Source organism: Camelina sativa, chromosome 15 (assembly GCF_000633955.1).
Source record: "Camelina sativa cultivar DH55 chromosome 15, Cs, whole genome shotgun sequence".
Taxonomy (NCBI): Eukaryota; Viridiplantae; Streptophyta; class Magnoliopsida; order Brassicales; family Brassicaceae; genus Camelina; species Camelina sativa.
In genome coordinates this window covers 14653677-14670650 of record NC_025699.1, presented here as the reverse complement: position 1 = coordinate 14670650, position 16974 = coordinate 14653677, and the positions used below count along the sequence as shown (strand labels likewise).

General features: G+C 36.5%; 3 protein-coding genes across 3 annotated transcripts; all 3 read left to right on the top strand.

The window, feature by feature from the left end:
* LOC104746792 (receptor like protein 30-like) lies at window positions 6913-8694 on the top strand. The gene has a single exon (XM_010468320.2). The coding sequence runs from the start codon at window positions 6913-6915 to the stop codon at window positions 8692-8694; it is 1782 nt and encodes a 593-aa protein (XP_010466622.2).
* Window positions 11012-16273, top strand: LOC104746791 (receptor-like protein 12). Its single transcript, XM_010468319.2, has one exon. The coding sequence runs from the start codon at window positions 11061-11063 to the stop codon at window positions 12978-12980; it is 1920 nt and encodes a 639-aa protein (XP_010466621.1). The 5' UTR covers window positions 11012-11060; the 3' UTR covers window positions 12981-16273.
* LOC104748462 (receptor like protein 30-like) lies at window positions 12990-15137 on the top strand. Its single transcript, XM_010470101.1, has 3 exons — window positions 12990-13298; window positions 14961-15034; window positions 15104-15137. Exons 1-3 carry the CDS (start codon window positions 12990-12992, stop codon window positions 15135-15137), a joined length of 417 nt encoding a protein of 138 aa, XP_010468403.1.

Sequence of the window (16974 nt, the reverse complement as noted above, 5' to 3'; positions counted from 1 at the left end):
TAACTTAAAAAAAGACAAGTAGCGTACAGCGAAAGCTTAGTAAACAAAAGTAGCGTACATGGGAAGCTTAAGAGACATATGATTGAAGTTAACCGAAAGACTTCTTCTGCAACCTACTTCATACACATCCCAAGACACATGGCCATGATAACAATGAACCCTATCCAAGACAAAACCAAGAATTGTCGAAGCATTTTTTCCCTTTCATTGTCTGCCAGTAATTCACATTCAAACTTCTTCTCTTCCTCATGTGTGTTAACCACCCCAGAGTTCACCAAACCGTTAACAACTTGTTCTTTCATTTCTCTTATAGATTCTTTAAGTACCTTGGTTTTTCTCTGAACTGACGGATCTCATCCCTCGCATCCAATAAGCTCTGCCTCTGCCAACCACGTGATGGTTCTGCGTCTGACCAATGGGAAAACCCATGAACAGTGCATCTGAAGAAATTTCTTCCTGGATTTGCATATGTCCATGATTTCACAATTATCGTCGATCTACCACAGTAGTTGCAGATTGGACCAGTAATTTGTATTTGCGAATTTGTTTCAGAAAATGACCCCGAAATTTGACTCATTATCCTCTTGCTGTTGGTGCTTGGTTAAGTAGATGAGTATCATAAAATGGTCTTACGAGTATAAGATAGTTAAGTACTTGTCTTTAATAATGTCGACTTGAACACGTAGGATAATCCCTAATATTTTATTACAGAGACAAATTATTGGTACGAAAATTCCATATGACTTCATGATGAAGTTAACTTCTACTCGCCGTCTTCAGCAACCTGAACAAATAAATGGTGGTGTAACCGACGATCATATACAAAACGTTAAAAAAGTATTTAGTGGGATTGTTACTTAGACAATGAGGTCAAGTATGTAGCGGTTGTAATCATCATGTGTATGCGCATATGCTGCCCCTTTCACCAAGTATATCAGTTGCTTCCCATGGAAATTAGAAATTATGTTTTGTTGGAGATGGTAGTACATATCCCTCGTGTTACCCATGACATAACATTGCGACATGCTTTAGCTATTGAACTGCACCTATCTGAAACTACTACCAGTGGATATTCATCCGAGATACACTCACTTAATTTGGCGAAACACCAATCCCATGAAGCATCAGACTCCGAGTCCACAATTCCAAATGCCAACGGAAATATCTGAAAGTTACCATCCTGTGCGCAAGCGACTAGCATTACACATTTATACTTTCCGGTGAGATGGGTCCCATCAACCACAATAACTCGCCTCACGTAATTAAAACCACGGATTGAAGCATCGAAAGATAGAAAAAGGTACTTAAACCTATGGTCGTAATCAACAACAAGGTCAACAACACTTCTCGGGTTTGACTGCTCTATTTTTCTAAAACAATAAGGCAACTTCGCATATCCAGATTCGGCGTTTCCTCTCACATATTCCAAGGCATATTGTAAAGCTCTATACGAAGTTGTGTAACCCAATGTCATGCCGAACATTGTCCTCATTTAATCTTCGATATGTTGTGGGACAACACCATCAACTATTCCTACCCGGTCTACAAAAAGCATCCCAATATATTTGGAGGTGCAACGCCTACGGTGAGCTACACGGTTCACAATAGAACATGTATGCACGTTCAGATATTTGGTGACCCAAAAAGTGGTTGGATCATTCTTCACACTGGCGACGACCCTCCACGTGCATCCTGGCACAGAGCATATTGCCACCAACCGAGTCTTTGTGGACTTCTTAATTTTGAAAGAGAATTTTAACATAATAGCGGTCAAACGCACCTCTGTTATGACATCATGTTTGCATGGAAAGCATTGACCTACTTTCAGTTGGTCTATCCAAGGATTATTTAACTGTCCATGAATACCACCAACAAACGGTTTCCCTTCTTCAGCATCTACATCCANGATATGTTGTGGGACAATACCATCTACTATTCCTACCCGGTCTACAAAAAGCTGCCCAATATATTTGGTGGTGGAACGCTTACGGTGAGCTAGGCGGTCCACAATAGAACATGTATGCACGTTCAGATATTTGGTGACCCAAAAAGTGGTTGGATCATTCTTCACACTGGCGACGACCCTCCACGTGCATCCTGGCACAGAGCATATTGCCACCAACCGAGTCTTTGTGGACTTCTTAATTTTGAAAGAGAATTTTAACATAATAGCAGTCAAACGCACCTCTGTTATGACATCATGTTTGCATGGAAAGCATTGACCTACTTTTAGTTGGTCTATCCAAGGATTATTTAACTGTCCATGAATACCACCAACAAATGGTTTCCCTTCTTCAGCATCTACATCCAGGTGATCTCCATCGCCATCGTCATCTTCATCTTCAAAATTCCCGTACTCACTGTAATCAAAATCCATGTCATCAACATCTTTCGGCTTCTCATCTATAGTATCATGGAGAGCTTCTTGACATTCTTCTACACATTCATCCGCACCTGGATCTACATTGTCACCTACTTCACCCGTTGACTCCCCATCGTCTATAGAACGAGAGTTGTTTATATCATTAACACATTCCTTAACTGGCTGTCCATCCATGCATCGCGTAGAGACGCAAAGGCGAACAACATTCCTACTACTAAAATCTATCAAGTTCTGAACTGATCTATCATTTGTGATATAGACAGGAGGGGTATCTTGGGGCAATTGTTGAAGCATCATCTCTGTTAAGGGATACGATAACTGAACCATCTCTGTTTCTTTGTCAATCAGATAATCTTCTACAACCATTTCAAGAAGCTCAGTGTATGTACAACCGTGTCGCAAAAAAAACAATCTCCCACCTTTGCGTCCATCCATATCAAAATGCCAAGACCCATTTCTCGTCACTCATACTCCGAAAACAACAGGTATTTGCGCCATTTACCTGAAAGAGTATGCAGCAAGTCAAATACTCATTACATAGCTGACTACATGTAGAAGTCTTAAATCAATAATAACATAGATGCATAACAAAACCAAAAACATGATTGATCCAAAAGTATAATATATTATCATGAAAAAAATAGACAGAGGCAAGTACATAACCGATACAAAACAAATGAACTACAAAATCAATAAGAAAAATTTATAATTTCAATTAAACACTATCTCAATTATACAGACTTCACAGATAACTCCAACACGTTGACTTCCTAAATTAGTCTACCTTAATGACCTAACTGCCTATGAAAACCAAAAACTTGATTTCTCCATATGTATAATATGGATTCATGTCAAAAACATACAGAGGCAAGTAAATAACATATATAAAAGAATACAACAAGAAAATCTTAAAAATTATTCACCAATTTGCAATAATTTGGTTTTCAAATAATACTGACTTCATGTTCACATCAACGAGTAGACATAAAAAAGACTATACGAGGATAACTTCAAATGAAGTCTATTTTTTGCGGTCTATTTTTACAATTACAATTTAACAAAGCAGACTGCGAACGAAGTCTACCAGAACCGGTTGACTTCTTTTGTGGTCTTCCTTTGTTAATTTTTTGGTTAGTTTTGCAATTAAATAGATAAAACAAGGTAGACTTCAATGGAAAGTTCAACTGGTTAATTTCAAATATAGTCGACTCTGGTTATTTTTGCAATTGACCAACCCATTGACTTTACAGTAGACTTCTGTCTACTAAGTAGACTTCAACTATCCGTCAACAAGAAAAAGTAAACTTTGTTGCCAAGTAGACTTCGTACAAAGTCTACATTAATGATGACTTCGTTTGCAGTCTGCCGTGGTCATTTTTGTGGTTGACCAACATTTGAATTTTTTAAGTAGTATACTTCTTTTGCAGTCAACTAATTATTTTAATATAATAATATTACGGTCAATATTTAAATATTTTAGTCAATTCCAAAAATAGTCACTATAGAAGTCTACTCGTTTATTATCGTAAGAACGCTTAGCCTAGCAGTCATCACTAAAAAGTCAAGAATTTGGTCAATTGCAAAAATACACCTTAGTAGACTGCAAACGAGGTATCGGTTGGAAATATTTTAATGCAGTCTACACTATATTTTTGTTTTCAAATGAAATTATGGAGACTAGAATTTTAGTCTACGGGCTCGAAAGTCGATAAATTTTAAATTGCAAAACTGACCAAATAGTAGACTTTACATGATATTATGACGGTTGGACTAACAAATGAAGTCTAATTTCGACAAAAAAACAAAGAAAATCACGAAATCTACCGGAAAATAACCTTATTGGTGGTTGTTTCGCAATGTCAAGCACCGAGGACATGGTATTTAGTCACCACTGAATAAACACAGCGCCAATTTTCCTTGTTCACAAGATATAACAAGATTAACAAACTTTCAATTTTTTCGATTAAAATGGAGAAGAGATGGAAGAAATGAAGTACTCATAGCATTGTGTGTTATTTAAGCTCACAAATTTGGGTTTTTGAAGCATTAAAAGCTTCAAATTTGGTTGTTCATGGTGGTTGGAAAATTGATGGCGATGGCACAACCGTAAATAAAAGAAGAAGATGAGGATATGGATGTAATAAATATTTTTGCAAGAAATTCAAATAAATCAGAAATAATGGCATTTCTGTGAATACATGGAATTGCAGAGGATTTAGTAGGGAGAAAATGACAAATGTTGGAGAGAAAAAAAGAGGTCCAATTTTACAATTGACTCAAGTCAGAGGTCTAATTTTGCAATCGTCCCTATAAAATATCACCTCCTCAAATCTTTTTTTTGATGCTTTTGGTGCCTTCTTGTGACTTTTTTTTTAGTGGAAAATTGAGTCTACATGTGTTGCTGATTGATTTACGGTATTATGTTTGAGGACTAGTATTTGCAGTTTCGTATAGAGCTATTGACTTTTTTTCTAATCAGATTCTGTTTTGCCAAAGAATATCAGGCTCTGTATTTTCATTAGAAAATTGTCATATATCATTGACAACAAAAGAATATATAGTTGTATAATGCAACTATGTAACGTTTCAAATTAAGTCTTTCTAGAATGTGACTCTTTGGTTCAATGTTTACCTTTTTCGCTATTTCCTACTAAATTCCTTCATACATCCCTTCTTGATTATCTTTGTTTCCGCTTTCTTTGTTTACAACACTTGATTCTTAGTTTTGATTATATGTAAATTGGTGAATATGAGTTTTTTTTGTAGATAATATTTCTAGTAGTTTAAGTTTAAAACTTTGGGGTTCATATGTCGAGATCAAATAGATATATACCCACCAAATATATATGAAGAGAGCATTCAGGATCAAATTTTTTTTTGTAACCATTAGGTCATAAGAAACCAGCCCATTAGCCAAATCTCTACTTCCGTAGGAAGTAGGATTCGAACCCTGGTGTAATAGTGCCTTGTGCATTAAGAACTATGCATCTATGGTCATATTTTAGTGTGAGCTTTACTGGTTTGATTCAACTTGGAAAACTGAACACCAACTATCTAAGGCAAACAAAACCTGATTTTTGAGTTCCGCTTGTGCAATAAACATGAATAAATCTTTTAGATTTTACCTAAGTAATAATTAGATGTGTGCTAGTTATTATTATTATTATTCGGTTTGGGGAAAAAAGTATTACAAATATGCTATAATAAGAAAGGAAAAATCTGAGAGATTAATTTTAGTCTTCTATATACATGATGCTCTCAAAATCATCCCAAAGAATTGTCTACAAAGATGCACAAGAGAATTGTGTGTATAAATGATATGGCTCCAAAACAAGGTTCTTCACTAAGGAGGGTGTATTCAACTTGATATTTTAAGTGATTTGTGTAAAATTTATAAATCCTATGTTATTCAATCATGAATTTTAAAAAGTCTCCTGAAATCCACAGTTATTGAACTGATGATTTAAAAATCTACTTTAAAATCCACTGTTATTCAAAACAGTTTATGGATTTGGATTTTAATAAGTTTTTGGGATTCCGGAGGATTTGGGAGGATTTGTTTAGTTAAAAATACAGAAATCCAAATCTCATAGTTTTAGGTGAGATTTGAAAGAATTTTACCATAAATCATATAAATTTCCCAAAAATCTATCAGAATTCCAAATTTATTAAATCCCATTAAATCCTTCAAAATCATGGATGCTAAGAAATTTAAAATAATTTCCTTCTAGACGTTTCGTCAAACACATTAATGGGTGCTAAGAAATTTCTTCACTAAAAGGAAAAAAAGATGTAGGAAAGGATTCGTTGACTCCATCTTAGCCACATGACCCAATTAATTTATAAGAAGACTTGCCAAGTCAACGTTCTTACGAATGATGTGTTCTATTATAAAGATAAGTGTGTAACCAATACATATATATCACATACCAATTTAACAACACAAAAAAAAAAAAAAAAAAAATCGTTCAATGTCTCCAAAATTTAGAATGATACAAAACCAATCTTATTGCTTTCTTGGTATTACTACCATCTATTTTTTCTATTGTTTTCTTAGTATTACTATCTTCTCTTCTCTTACACTGTCCTTGTGCCGCCATGACCAAAGAGATGCTCTTTTGGAGGTACAAAAAGAGTTCGGTGTACCAACAACTTCATGGAACAAGAGCGTTCACTGCTGTTCTTGGCGTGGTGTCACTTGTGATGATATTTTGGGAGAGGTGATATCATTATCTCTCCATTCCTCGGATATTATTGTCAACACCTCTTTGAAAACTAGCAGTGGTGTATTTAAACTCCAACATCTTCGTGAGCTAGATCTTTCATTTTCCAATCTTCAAGGGAAGATTCCTTCTTCCATTGGAAATCTTTCCCATCTCACATCTCTTGATCTTTCTCATAACCAATTAGTAGGTGAAGTTCCTTCTTCCATTGGAAATCTTTCTCATCTCACATATCTTAGTCTTTCTCTAAATAAGCTAGTAGGTGAAGTTCCAACTTCAATCGGTAAACTAAACCAGCTAAGATACATGGATCTTTCGTGTAATTATATAAGAGGTAATATTCCTACTTCATTTGCCAACTTAACCAAGCTTTCTATATTGTACCTCTATGAAAATGAATTCACTGGTGGGGATGTAGAAATAGTATTAGCCAATTTAACCGGCTTGACCTACATAGACCTCAACTCAAATCACTTCAAATCCTCGTTTCCCTCATTTTTGCTCAAGATTTCTTCGTTAGTAGCAATTGCTTTAGATGAAAACCTATTTGAGGGAACTCTTGATTTCGGGAATACCTCTTCATCATCTAAGCTTGAAGTTTTAAATGTTAGGGACAACAAATTTGATGGGCTAGTTCCAGAATCTATATGGAAACTACACAATCTCAATACTTTAGATCTTAGCCATAACAATTTCAAAGGGAGAGTCCCTAGTTCAATATCCAAATTGAATCTCATTTCCATTGATCTTTCCTACAATAAATTTGAAGGTCAAGTACCTCCTCATTTATGGAAAGTCCAGTGGAGACCGTCTAAGGATGAGTCGGGCTCTTTAAAGCTTTCTCATAATTCGTTCAACAGTTTTGGTAAACCAGTGGAAGTTATCGATGGAGCCCTAGTAGAGTTGGATCTTGGGTCAAATTTATTCCAAGAAACATTTCCCCAATGGATATGCAAGTTCAGAAATTTAACTAAATTGGATTTGTCCAACAACCGTTTTTCTGGTTCGATTCCTCAATGTTTGAAGAATTTCACTAATCTTCGAGAGTTAACTCTCAGAAACAACAGTTTAAGTGGACTTCTACCAGATTTAAATGCCTCTGAGTTACGCTCACTCGATGTCAGCCGTAACAATTTGTTGGGGAAACTTCCAAGATCTTTGATCATTTCCGTGGAAATGGAGTTTCTGAATGTGAAAGGAAACAAGATCAAGGACACGTTTCCTTTTTGGTTGGGATCTCTTCAGGTCTTAAATGTTCTCATGCTCGGATCAAATGCATTCTACGGTCCCGTCTATAACCCCTCTACCTATTTAGGGTTTACGAATCTGCAGATCATTGACATATCCAATAACAATTTCGTTGGATCATTGCCACAAGACTATTTTTACAACTGGACAATAATGTCATTGGTGTGGAGTGGTTATGAGTCTTTGCACATCCCAGAGTTTGGATATATGGGAGATGAATCGATTAATATGGTGTATAAAGGAGTTGACATGGACTTCGTTCGAATCTTGAAAGGCTTCAAAGCCATTGACTTTTCTGGAAACCGGTTTTCGGGACATATCCCAACATCCATTGGTCTATTGAGCGAACTCAACCTTCTCAACTTGTCAGGCAATACATTCGCAGGCAACATCCCACCATCCTTGACGAATATCACAAAGCTTGAGATATTGGACCTATCACGAAATAACTTGTCAGGTGAAATTCCTCGTGGTCTCGTAAATCTCTCGTTTTTGTCATACATAAACTTCTCCAACAATCATCTACAAGGATTGGTTCCACAGAGCCCACAGTTTGGAAGTCAAAATTGTTCTTCATTCATGAATAATCCAGGATTATATGGCTTCGAAGAAAACTGTGCAAAAAACCGTGTCCCTGTTTTGCATCAGCCCGACGAATCTTTGACGTCGGACCCGGATGAGCCAGTACTGAATTGGAAAGTAGCCGCGATAGTATTTGGACCTGGTGTGTTTTGTGGATTAGTGATTGGACACATCTTCACTTCATACAAGCACGAGTGGTTTAATTATAGCTGGTTAATCTTATCTTTTAAAGGTTTCGTCAAGTTTGTACTCCGGTAACTTATTCGTCAAGTGTTTGCCACTGGCAGTTTTCTATTTTCTGGTTTTAGTAAACATTCTCGGTGTTGTAAGTTGTAGTGGTCTCATCATTATGTAATATGGTTCATGTGATTGTCTACGCTTCTCAGTTATCAAGCTTGAACAAAATCTCTATAAATCATGTTTAAGTTGATTCAATGCATATATTTATTTTACAAATAATGAGTTATTAATTAGGAGGAAGAAAACAGATATCGTGAGGAGAAAATTGCAAAAGTCTTCAATCGGTTAGAGAAGTGTAAGAAGGTTTGGGAATCCAAAAGTCTTTGTCGGGCACAAAGTTATTAACTATGAAAGAATATACTTATAAACTTTGACGATTGGCTTTGCTCTTTCTTATCCTCATAACCTTATTTAATGATAAACCTATTTCTCACGGCATTATACCTGAACACAAGTGTGTGTCTTATTTTTCTATCATTTATTTTGTATTTTTGTCTAACCACGACACATGGGTGCATTAACAACATATGAGTACACGTCTTTGTCTCTTAGACCATCTTCATCCATAAATAAACCTCATGAGTGTATTAACTTTAAATTTAACATTTTAGTGACGCTCTCATTCTTAGACCTATTGATTTTGGGGAATAATTTTTGAGATATTAACGAATACTATTTAAATGGGGGAGTCCCTAGATCGATATTGAAGTTAATAAATCTAAGATCAATGATTAGTACATGACAACATCCTTTCACACAAAAACTACTCTGTCCCCAAAGAAGAAGCAATTAAAAGATTAGGAATGTCAATGATTCTAGGTTAGGCAATGTCAATAATTATAGTGTATAGTCATACACTTAGGCTTATATTAGCCAACATAAGAAAATTCAAGACCCCGACTGTGGTCTTCTTGATAGTTTACATTTTCAACGCCATTCAAATTTAGTCTTTCCTTCTCAAAAGTCCAAAAGACCTGTAACCAAACACAATCAGCGAGACTACAACCAGGATTTGAGGCTTACTCAATCTTTTAAGAAATCCTCTCTTCAGCAAACAAGAGATCTAAGAGGCAATTGCTTCTTCCTACGCTTGCATAAATCAAAACAAGGAACATTTTCATATTCGTTTTTGCCTTTCTCTTATTACAATATTGTTTCATTGCCTAACTCTAAAAAAAAGTCATTTACTAGAGCATTCTCGTTAAGTGCGTCAAATGATAATTAAAAAATGTGTGTTTACTCTTTATACAATTTACTCAAACAGAATCCTATGATAACGTCTATAGCACGCTGCAACAATAACTCTCATGTGAAAAATAAATTTGTGGCCGATCCAAATTTTCCACAAAGATTTGGCTTTACAAAGTCACTCATGAAGATTGTTCCACCAAAATTTCCACAAACAATACTATATTATATGTAAATGATTTATTTCCCAAACCTTCTGTTTCACTAACATTTTTCCAAATCTCTTCTATGATTCTTTCCAGAATGAGAGATCCTACATTCGTTTTGTTCCTCTTAATTCCTACATATTATATTATTAATATAATACTATATCATATTATAAATGATGTAAATGTATGCATTGAATCAACTAAAATATTGGCAACCAACATGAACCATATTACACAAAACGGTGATAACATTCGACCTGAGGTAAAAGAAGAGTCATACAGAGAAGAAATAACTGACAATGTTTATAATAAGCCTACATAATGGAAAATTACAAAGAAGAAACACCTGTCAAAGATTGATAATTGATAAACATAGACAATCACCTGAACCATAAAAAGAAATGGTAAGAACAGTACAACTTATAACACCAACATATGTTTATTGAAAATAATTTACAAAGAACAAACACTCTCGAGGAACTAGCTAAACTAATATATATTAACCAGTAGGCTTTACAAAAACGATCGAAGAGTGATATTTATCTCCGTAACCTAGACGCTTCCTCTAATAATACTACTTAGTGGGCACTAAAATTTTCTACAAAAAAAAAAATGAAAAGAAAGGACGAGTAGGTTCTTTAACACGGCATCAACCACTTGACCTGAGTAATTCCAAAACCATTTCTCACGACATTACTTGAACTGTTGTACATACATGTTTGTTTGTATCCCCTTTTGGTATTTGTTTGTGCGTTTTTTTGGCTTTGACTACCTTAAAGTTTGGTTGGTGTGCACTAAAATTATTATTCATTATTCCCGTCTTTGATTTAATCGTAAAATAATATAGTGGAAGACTTGCCAAGTCAAGCTTCTTAAACAGAATGTTCTTATATAAAGAATAGTGTGTAAGCCAGACAGTTTCATCACTTACCTTTCAACAAAACAAATTATATTTGTCTCAAAATTAATAACAAATATTGAGAGGCGATGATTCGAAGCCAATCTGATCGCTTTCTTGGTATTATTATTACCATCTATTTCTTCTTTTACCTTATCTCCTTACCAAACACTCTCGCTTCTCCCACACGGTCCTTGTGCCGCAGCGACCAAAGAGATGCTCTTTTGGAGCTAAAAAAAGAGTTCACGATCCATTCTAACGACAACGGTCATGAAACAACAGTTTTGTGGAACAAGAGTGCAGACTGTTGTTCTTGGGAGGGTGTCATGTGTGATGCTACACTAGGAGAGGTGATATCACTTAATCTCATTTCAGAAACTGCCAACACCTCTTTGAAACCTAGCAGTGGTCTTTTTAAACTCCAACATCTTCGTGAGCTAGATCTTTCATTTTGCCATCTCCAAGGAGAGATTCCTTCTTCCATTGGAAATCTTTCTCATCTCAAGCATCTTGATCTTTCTTCTAACCAATTAGTAGGTGAATTTCCGGCTTCAGTCGGTAACCTAAACCAACTAGAGTACATGGATCTTTCTGTTAATGATCTTAGAGGTAATATTCCAACTTCATTTGCCAACTTAACAAAACTTTCTGAATTGCACCTCCGTGAAAATCAATTCACTGGTGGGATTAGAGTATTAGCCAACTTAACCACCTTGTCCATAGTCGACCTCTCCTTCAATCACTTCAAATCCTCGATTTCTTCGGGCCTAAGTGGACTCCACAATTTAGAGCAATTGTGGGTGTATAATAACTCATTTTTCGGACCTTTTCCCTCATCCTTGTTCACGATTCCTTCGTTAGTCGATATTGTTTTAAGTGAAAACCAATTCGAGGGAGCTATTGATTTTGGGAACACCTCTTCATCATCTAAGTTGACAAACTTAGATGTTAGCTACAACAACTTTGATGGGCCAATCCCAGAATCTATATCTAAATTAGTTAATCTCGAAAATTTAGATCTTAGCCACAACAATTTGGGAGGACAAGTCCCTAGTTCTATATCAAAATTAGTCAATCTGGATCGTTTATATCTTAACCACAACAACTTCGGAGGACAAGTGCCTAGATCAATATTTAAATTAGTCAATATAGAATATTTAGATCTTAGCCACAACAATTTCGGAGGACCAGTCCCTAGATCAATATCTAGATTAGTAAACCTCAGTTCCCTTGATCTTTCCTACAACAAGTTGAACGGTGAAGTACCTCATTGTTTATGGAGTTCGTCTAAGTTGAATTCGTTGGATCTTTCTTATAATTATTTCAACAGCTTCGGCAAATCTGTGGAACTTGGTACTGATGGATCATTAGAAAGAGACTGGGATCTTAGTTCAAATTCACTCCAAGGACCAATTCCCAAATGGATCTGCAACCTCAAATATTTTTCTTTCTTAGATTTTTCCAACAACCATCTCAATGGATCAATTCCACAATGCTTGAAGAATTCCACTGATTTCAGTATGTTAAATCTGCGAAACAACAGTCTAAGTGGGTTTATGCCAGATTTCTGCATGGATGGCTCACAGTTGCGATCACTTGATGTCAGCCTCAACAATTTTGTGGGGAAACTTCCAAAATCTTTGATCAATTGCGAGGTGATGGAATTTCTAAACGTGAGAGGAAACAAGATCAAAGACACGTTTCCATTTTGGTTGGGATCTCTACAACACCTAACAGTTCTTGTGCTCCGGTCAAATACATTTTATGGTCCAGTCAATAACCCCTCTGCCTATTTAGGGTTTCCAAGCTTGAGGATCATGGACATATCCAACAACAACTTCGTTGGATCGTTACCACAAGACTATTTTGCCAACTGGACTGAAATGTCATCGGTGTGGAGTCGACCTATCCGCACACTAGATTATAAAAGAAATATACGTATACCAGGGTCGAACTACATGGGGGATAGAAAAAATAATCACAAAGATTCGATTGAGTTGGTGTATTAAGGAGTAGACATGGATTTCGTTCAAATATTTAAAGCCTTCAAAGCTATTGATTTTTCTGGAAACAGGTTCTCTGGACATATCCCTGGATCTATTGGTCTCTTGAGCGAGTTGCGTCTTCTCAACTTGTCAGGCAACGCATTCACAGGCAATATCCCACCATCATTGGCAATATCCCACCATCACAGGCACTTTTCAGGTGAAATTCCTCGAGGACTCGGAAAACTCTTCTCTCCACCATCAACTTCTCCCACAATCATCTTGAAGGATTGGTGCCACGGAGCACACAGTTTGGAAGTCAAAACTGTTCTTCGTTCATGGGTAACCCTGGACTCTATGGCCTCGAAGAAATTTGTGGAGAAAAACATGTCCCCGTTCCTACACCGCGTCAACAGGATGAGTCTACGTCAGAATCAGAAGAGCCTATGTTGAGTTGGATAGCAGCTGCGATAGCGTTTGGACCTGGTGTGTTTTGCGGATTAGTGAGCGGACACATCTTCAATTCATACAAACACATGTGGTTTATGGCTGGTTAAGCTCAATGGTTTCGTCAAGTTTGTACTCTGTCAAGTGTTTGTTATTTTTTAGTTTTCTAATTTGTGGTTTTTAATAGAATGTTGTTGGTGTTATAAGTTGTAAAAGGACTAGTATGGATTGGTAACTCCTTTTTTTAACTCCAATAGAGCATCTCTTTGGCCACAGCGGCACAAGAAGGCCTTGAAGTTTCACATTGGACATACAGTTGATGGTTGCTAATCGCATGGATGACGAGAGCAACAAGCAAATAGCAATTGCAAACACTCCGGTTTCACCTCCAAAACATGATCGAGTCATCAATGTTATATTTGGAGGATAAGAGATAAGTGGGATAACTCACTCAGCTGTGAAAAGAAACACTAGAGCTGTCAAGAACTTTCAAGGCAGAAGACACGCTACATAAGGCGATAGACCGTCATACACTATAACTTTTATGACTGATGAGAGCAGCGTATCCACTCTGCATCACGATGAGTTAGTCATACAGTTGATGATTGCTAATTGTTTGATGAGGAGAATATTAATCGACAATAGAAGATAAACCAACATCCTTTATTTGAAAACATATAAAAAGTTGGGTCTTGACGAAGGAGGACTGACACGAAAATCTATTCCATTAGTGGGGTTCAGCGGTGAGGTCAAGCAGAGTATTAGCGAAGTGACACTTCCAGTATATGCAGAGGGAGTTAACAAATACACTAATTTTTGGTAGTAGATTATGCTTCGGCTTACAATGCTATCATGGGACGCCCTTGGATTCACGACATGGGAGCTCTTCCATCGACTCTTGTAACATTTGTGTTCCGGGATTATATTTTGGATTATGTCGATTAAACCAAAAGAATAGATTTTTAATTGATTTCGTTTAATTAAATCAAAAGCCTTAGTAGTCTTTCTAAAAGTGACGCCTCCTTCTCCTTATTGTGAATGGTCGATACCGGAGTCTCAGAGAAAAAGAAAGAGAGCCTTGGTCGATTTGGTGTGAAGGAGAAGGAGAAAGAGATCAACAAAGCTTTATTTTATAGAGAAGGAGAATGAGCAGAATCATTAGGGTTTGGGAGGAAACAGTTTTTACATATCAAATCGTTGTCAAAGGTAACGAAATTTGGTAGAGTTATTCTCAATCCTTTTATCGTCATTCTCCTTTTTACAGAAGTAGATTTGGATTTAAACCCGATGAGTTATTGACAGTTTCATGAGAAACGTTTTCTCAGACGCGAGTTTGGACCATTGGATATTGTAACTGAGATCGTGGTCTCGTCTGGTTTCTGATCGGCACGAGATTTTGTGTGAAGCTTCTTTACGTCTCGTGCTAGCTTTTCACTAGAGGGATTTGATAGTTAACGGTTGGTTTTAATTTTAGGGTTTCGTCTTTGAGACTGTTTTTTTCTGATGTTTCTATCCAGTTTGCTTCAAGGTTACTTTTGGTTATGTGACTTGTTGTAGGACGTTTCTGGACTATTTCAGACGCGAGGAGAGTTTCTCCTGGTTATATTTGTTGTTAGAATCAGCTTGTTAAGGTGAGTGCGGGACCATTAGCTTATCTAAGCAATTGCGTTGTATGACTTATTTTGTGTGATGATGTGTAGGTGTGGTGAATGTGTTATTGAGTGTTCTATTTAATGGCTGGTTTGTTATGTTTTTATTTGTGGTTGTACTCCTGATTAGCTTGTGTGTATAGCTCGTAGATGGGATGATCGCCTCACTGGGTATTTCTGGTAATACGCACGCATCTCATTGTGTTTGGGGTGTGCATGTATGTGTCGTAGAATCCTGGCAATGAGGAGGAGGATGATTTAGGGTCTCGGTTGTTGTGTTGTGTTTATGTTATTTTATTGTTGGAACCTTGTTAGAAGTATGCTAGGTTGCTGGTTTGTATTAGTTTTAATTGATATGATATTTATATCGAAATTGGAGTTGGTTTGGTTTGTCTTCCACTATGCATGTTGATTTATTGTTTGAGTTGTAATTAAATATTATGGGGCATTTAATTAGATTATTATTATTAAAGAAAAAAAACGGGTCGGGTTGTTTCAGTTTGGTATCAGAGCACTTACGGTTCTAGGGCGGTTAAGTAGATTGGTGTTAGAGTGGTTTTAAAGGAATTTAATTTGTGAAATTTGATTTTCATATATTTTACCTTGTTTTCCCTTAGTATATTCATATCTTTTGCATCATTTACTATCTACTTTGGTTGTTATTGCATAGTTTTAGGACTGTTTATGTATTAGAGTAGAGTTGCATTGCATTTGCATAGTTCTTGCATAAACAGGTGATTTTGGAGTCTAAGGAGCATGGAAGGAATGCTGAAGAGGATTGAAGCTATCAAGAGAAGAAAACAAGGGAGCTAGAGCTGAAGAATAAAGATCCGGGAGTCCACTCGACCGCCCACTCGACCAGACACTTGACCGTGTGCGGAGAAGGACTCGACCGGATGGAAGCAGCAAAAGAGAAGCCCACTTGACCATGAACTCGACCGAGCACATGGTCGAGTTGACCAAGCCGCCCTTCTATTTTGTCTTTTAGCCTTTTTAGGGCTTCCCCTCTCTCCTATATAAAGACTCGTACCCTGCAGCCACCAAGGAGAGCAGCCCCTTTTTAGAAAAATCTGTAAAACCTAGTATTTACCCTTTTGGAAATTTTCTACTTTTTGCCTTTCTTTGTTTTAGATTTTGTAGCCACTTTTGCATAAACCATTGAAATCTTTGATACTTGTTGGTTCTATAACTTTCAAAGTATTGAGATTTTGAGTTTGATTTCTTCTTCAATATTGTAGATCTCTATCTCATCTATCTAATCATGCAAGTTTCATTGATTTCTGGGTTTATGATTTTGTTCATCATGTTTAGTGATTGTGAGTAGTGTCTTAGGATCTTAAGGATGAGTTAGGCTGGATTAGGGTTGTGGTTGTTTAGATTGGTCAAGCTTGTTTTGTTATAGATCTCTTCTAGGATAGATATGCTCTATGCTAACCTTATACTGAGAAGGTAAGGTTAGATCTAAAGCTCCTTAGCATCACACCAATGTCTAAGTTGCTAGATAAGGCTAGATCTAGAGATTATCATTAAGCATGCTAAGAGATTAGATGTTTTGTTTGATTTTTGACATAAATGATCTTGTTGTTTATTGCCTGCTTTTATATGTTCTTTACTAGTGAGAGCTAGTCTAGGAGTATCTAAGTTTGATTGTTATTACCATGAGAGTGGATTAACATGTTTTAGGAGACCATTGTCTAGAGATATATAGCTCATGTTTGATTGAGGTTTGTTTACCAGTTTAGATGATCATAATCCAAGTCCAGCCCATTAATCCATCCTTAGGACCTTCTTTGTCTATTGATTTCCCTGTTTAAATCCTGTTATTCGCTTGCTGTTTGATTTGCTTTTGTCTTGCTCTGTTTTGTTTGGTTGACTCTGTTTCTCGTATTTGTCCACTCGACCTAGTACTCGATCGTGCATCC

Excerpts from the sequence above, each read along its gene's own strand:
- LOC104746792 (XM_010468320.2), top strand. The coding sequence starts at position 6,913 with ATGGATCTTTCGTGTAATTATATAAGAGGTAATATTCCTACTTCATTT.
- LOC104746791 (XM_010468319.2), top strand. The coding sequence starts at position 11,061 with ATGATTCGAAGCCAATCTGATCGCTTTCTTGGTATTATTATTACCATC.
- LOC104748462 (XM_010470101.1), top strand. The coding sequence starts at position 12,990 with ATGGATTTCGTTCAAATATTTAAAGCCTTCAAAGCTATTGATTTTTCT. Across the intron at positions 13,299-14,960 it reads AAACTGTTCTTCGTTCATGG|GACGTTTCTGGACTATTTCA; the intron begins GTAACCCTGGAC and ends GACTTGTTGTAG. Across the intron at positions 15,035-15,103 it reads GTTAGAATCAGCTTGTTAAG|GTGTGGTGAATGTGTTATTG; the intron begins GTGAGTGCGGGA and ends GATGATGTGTAG.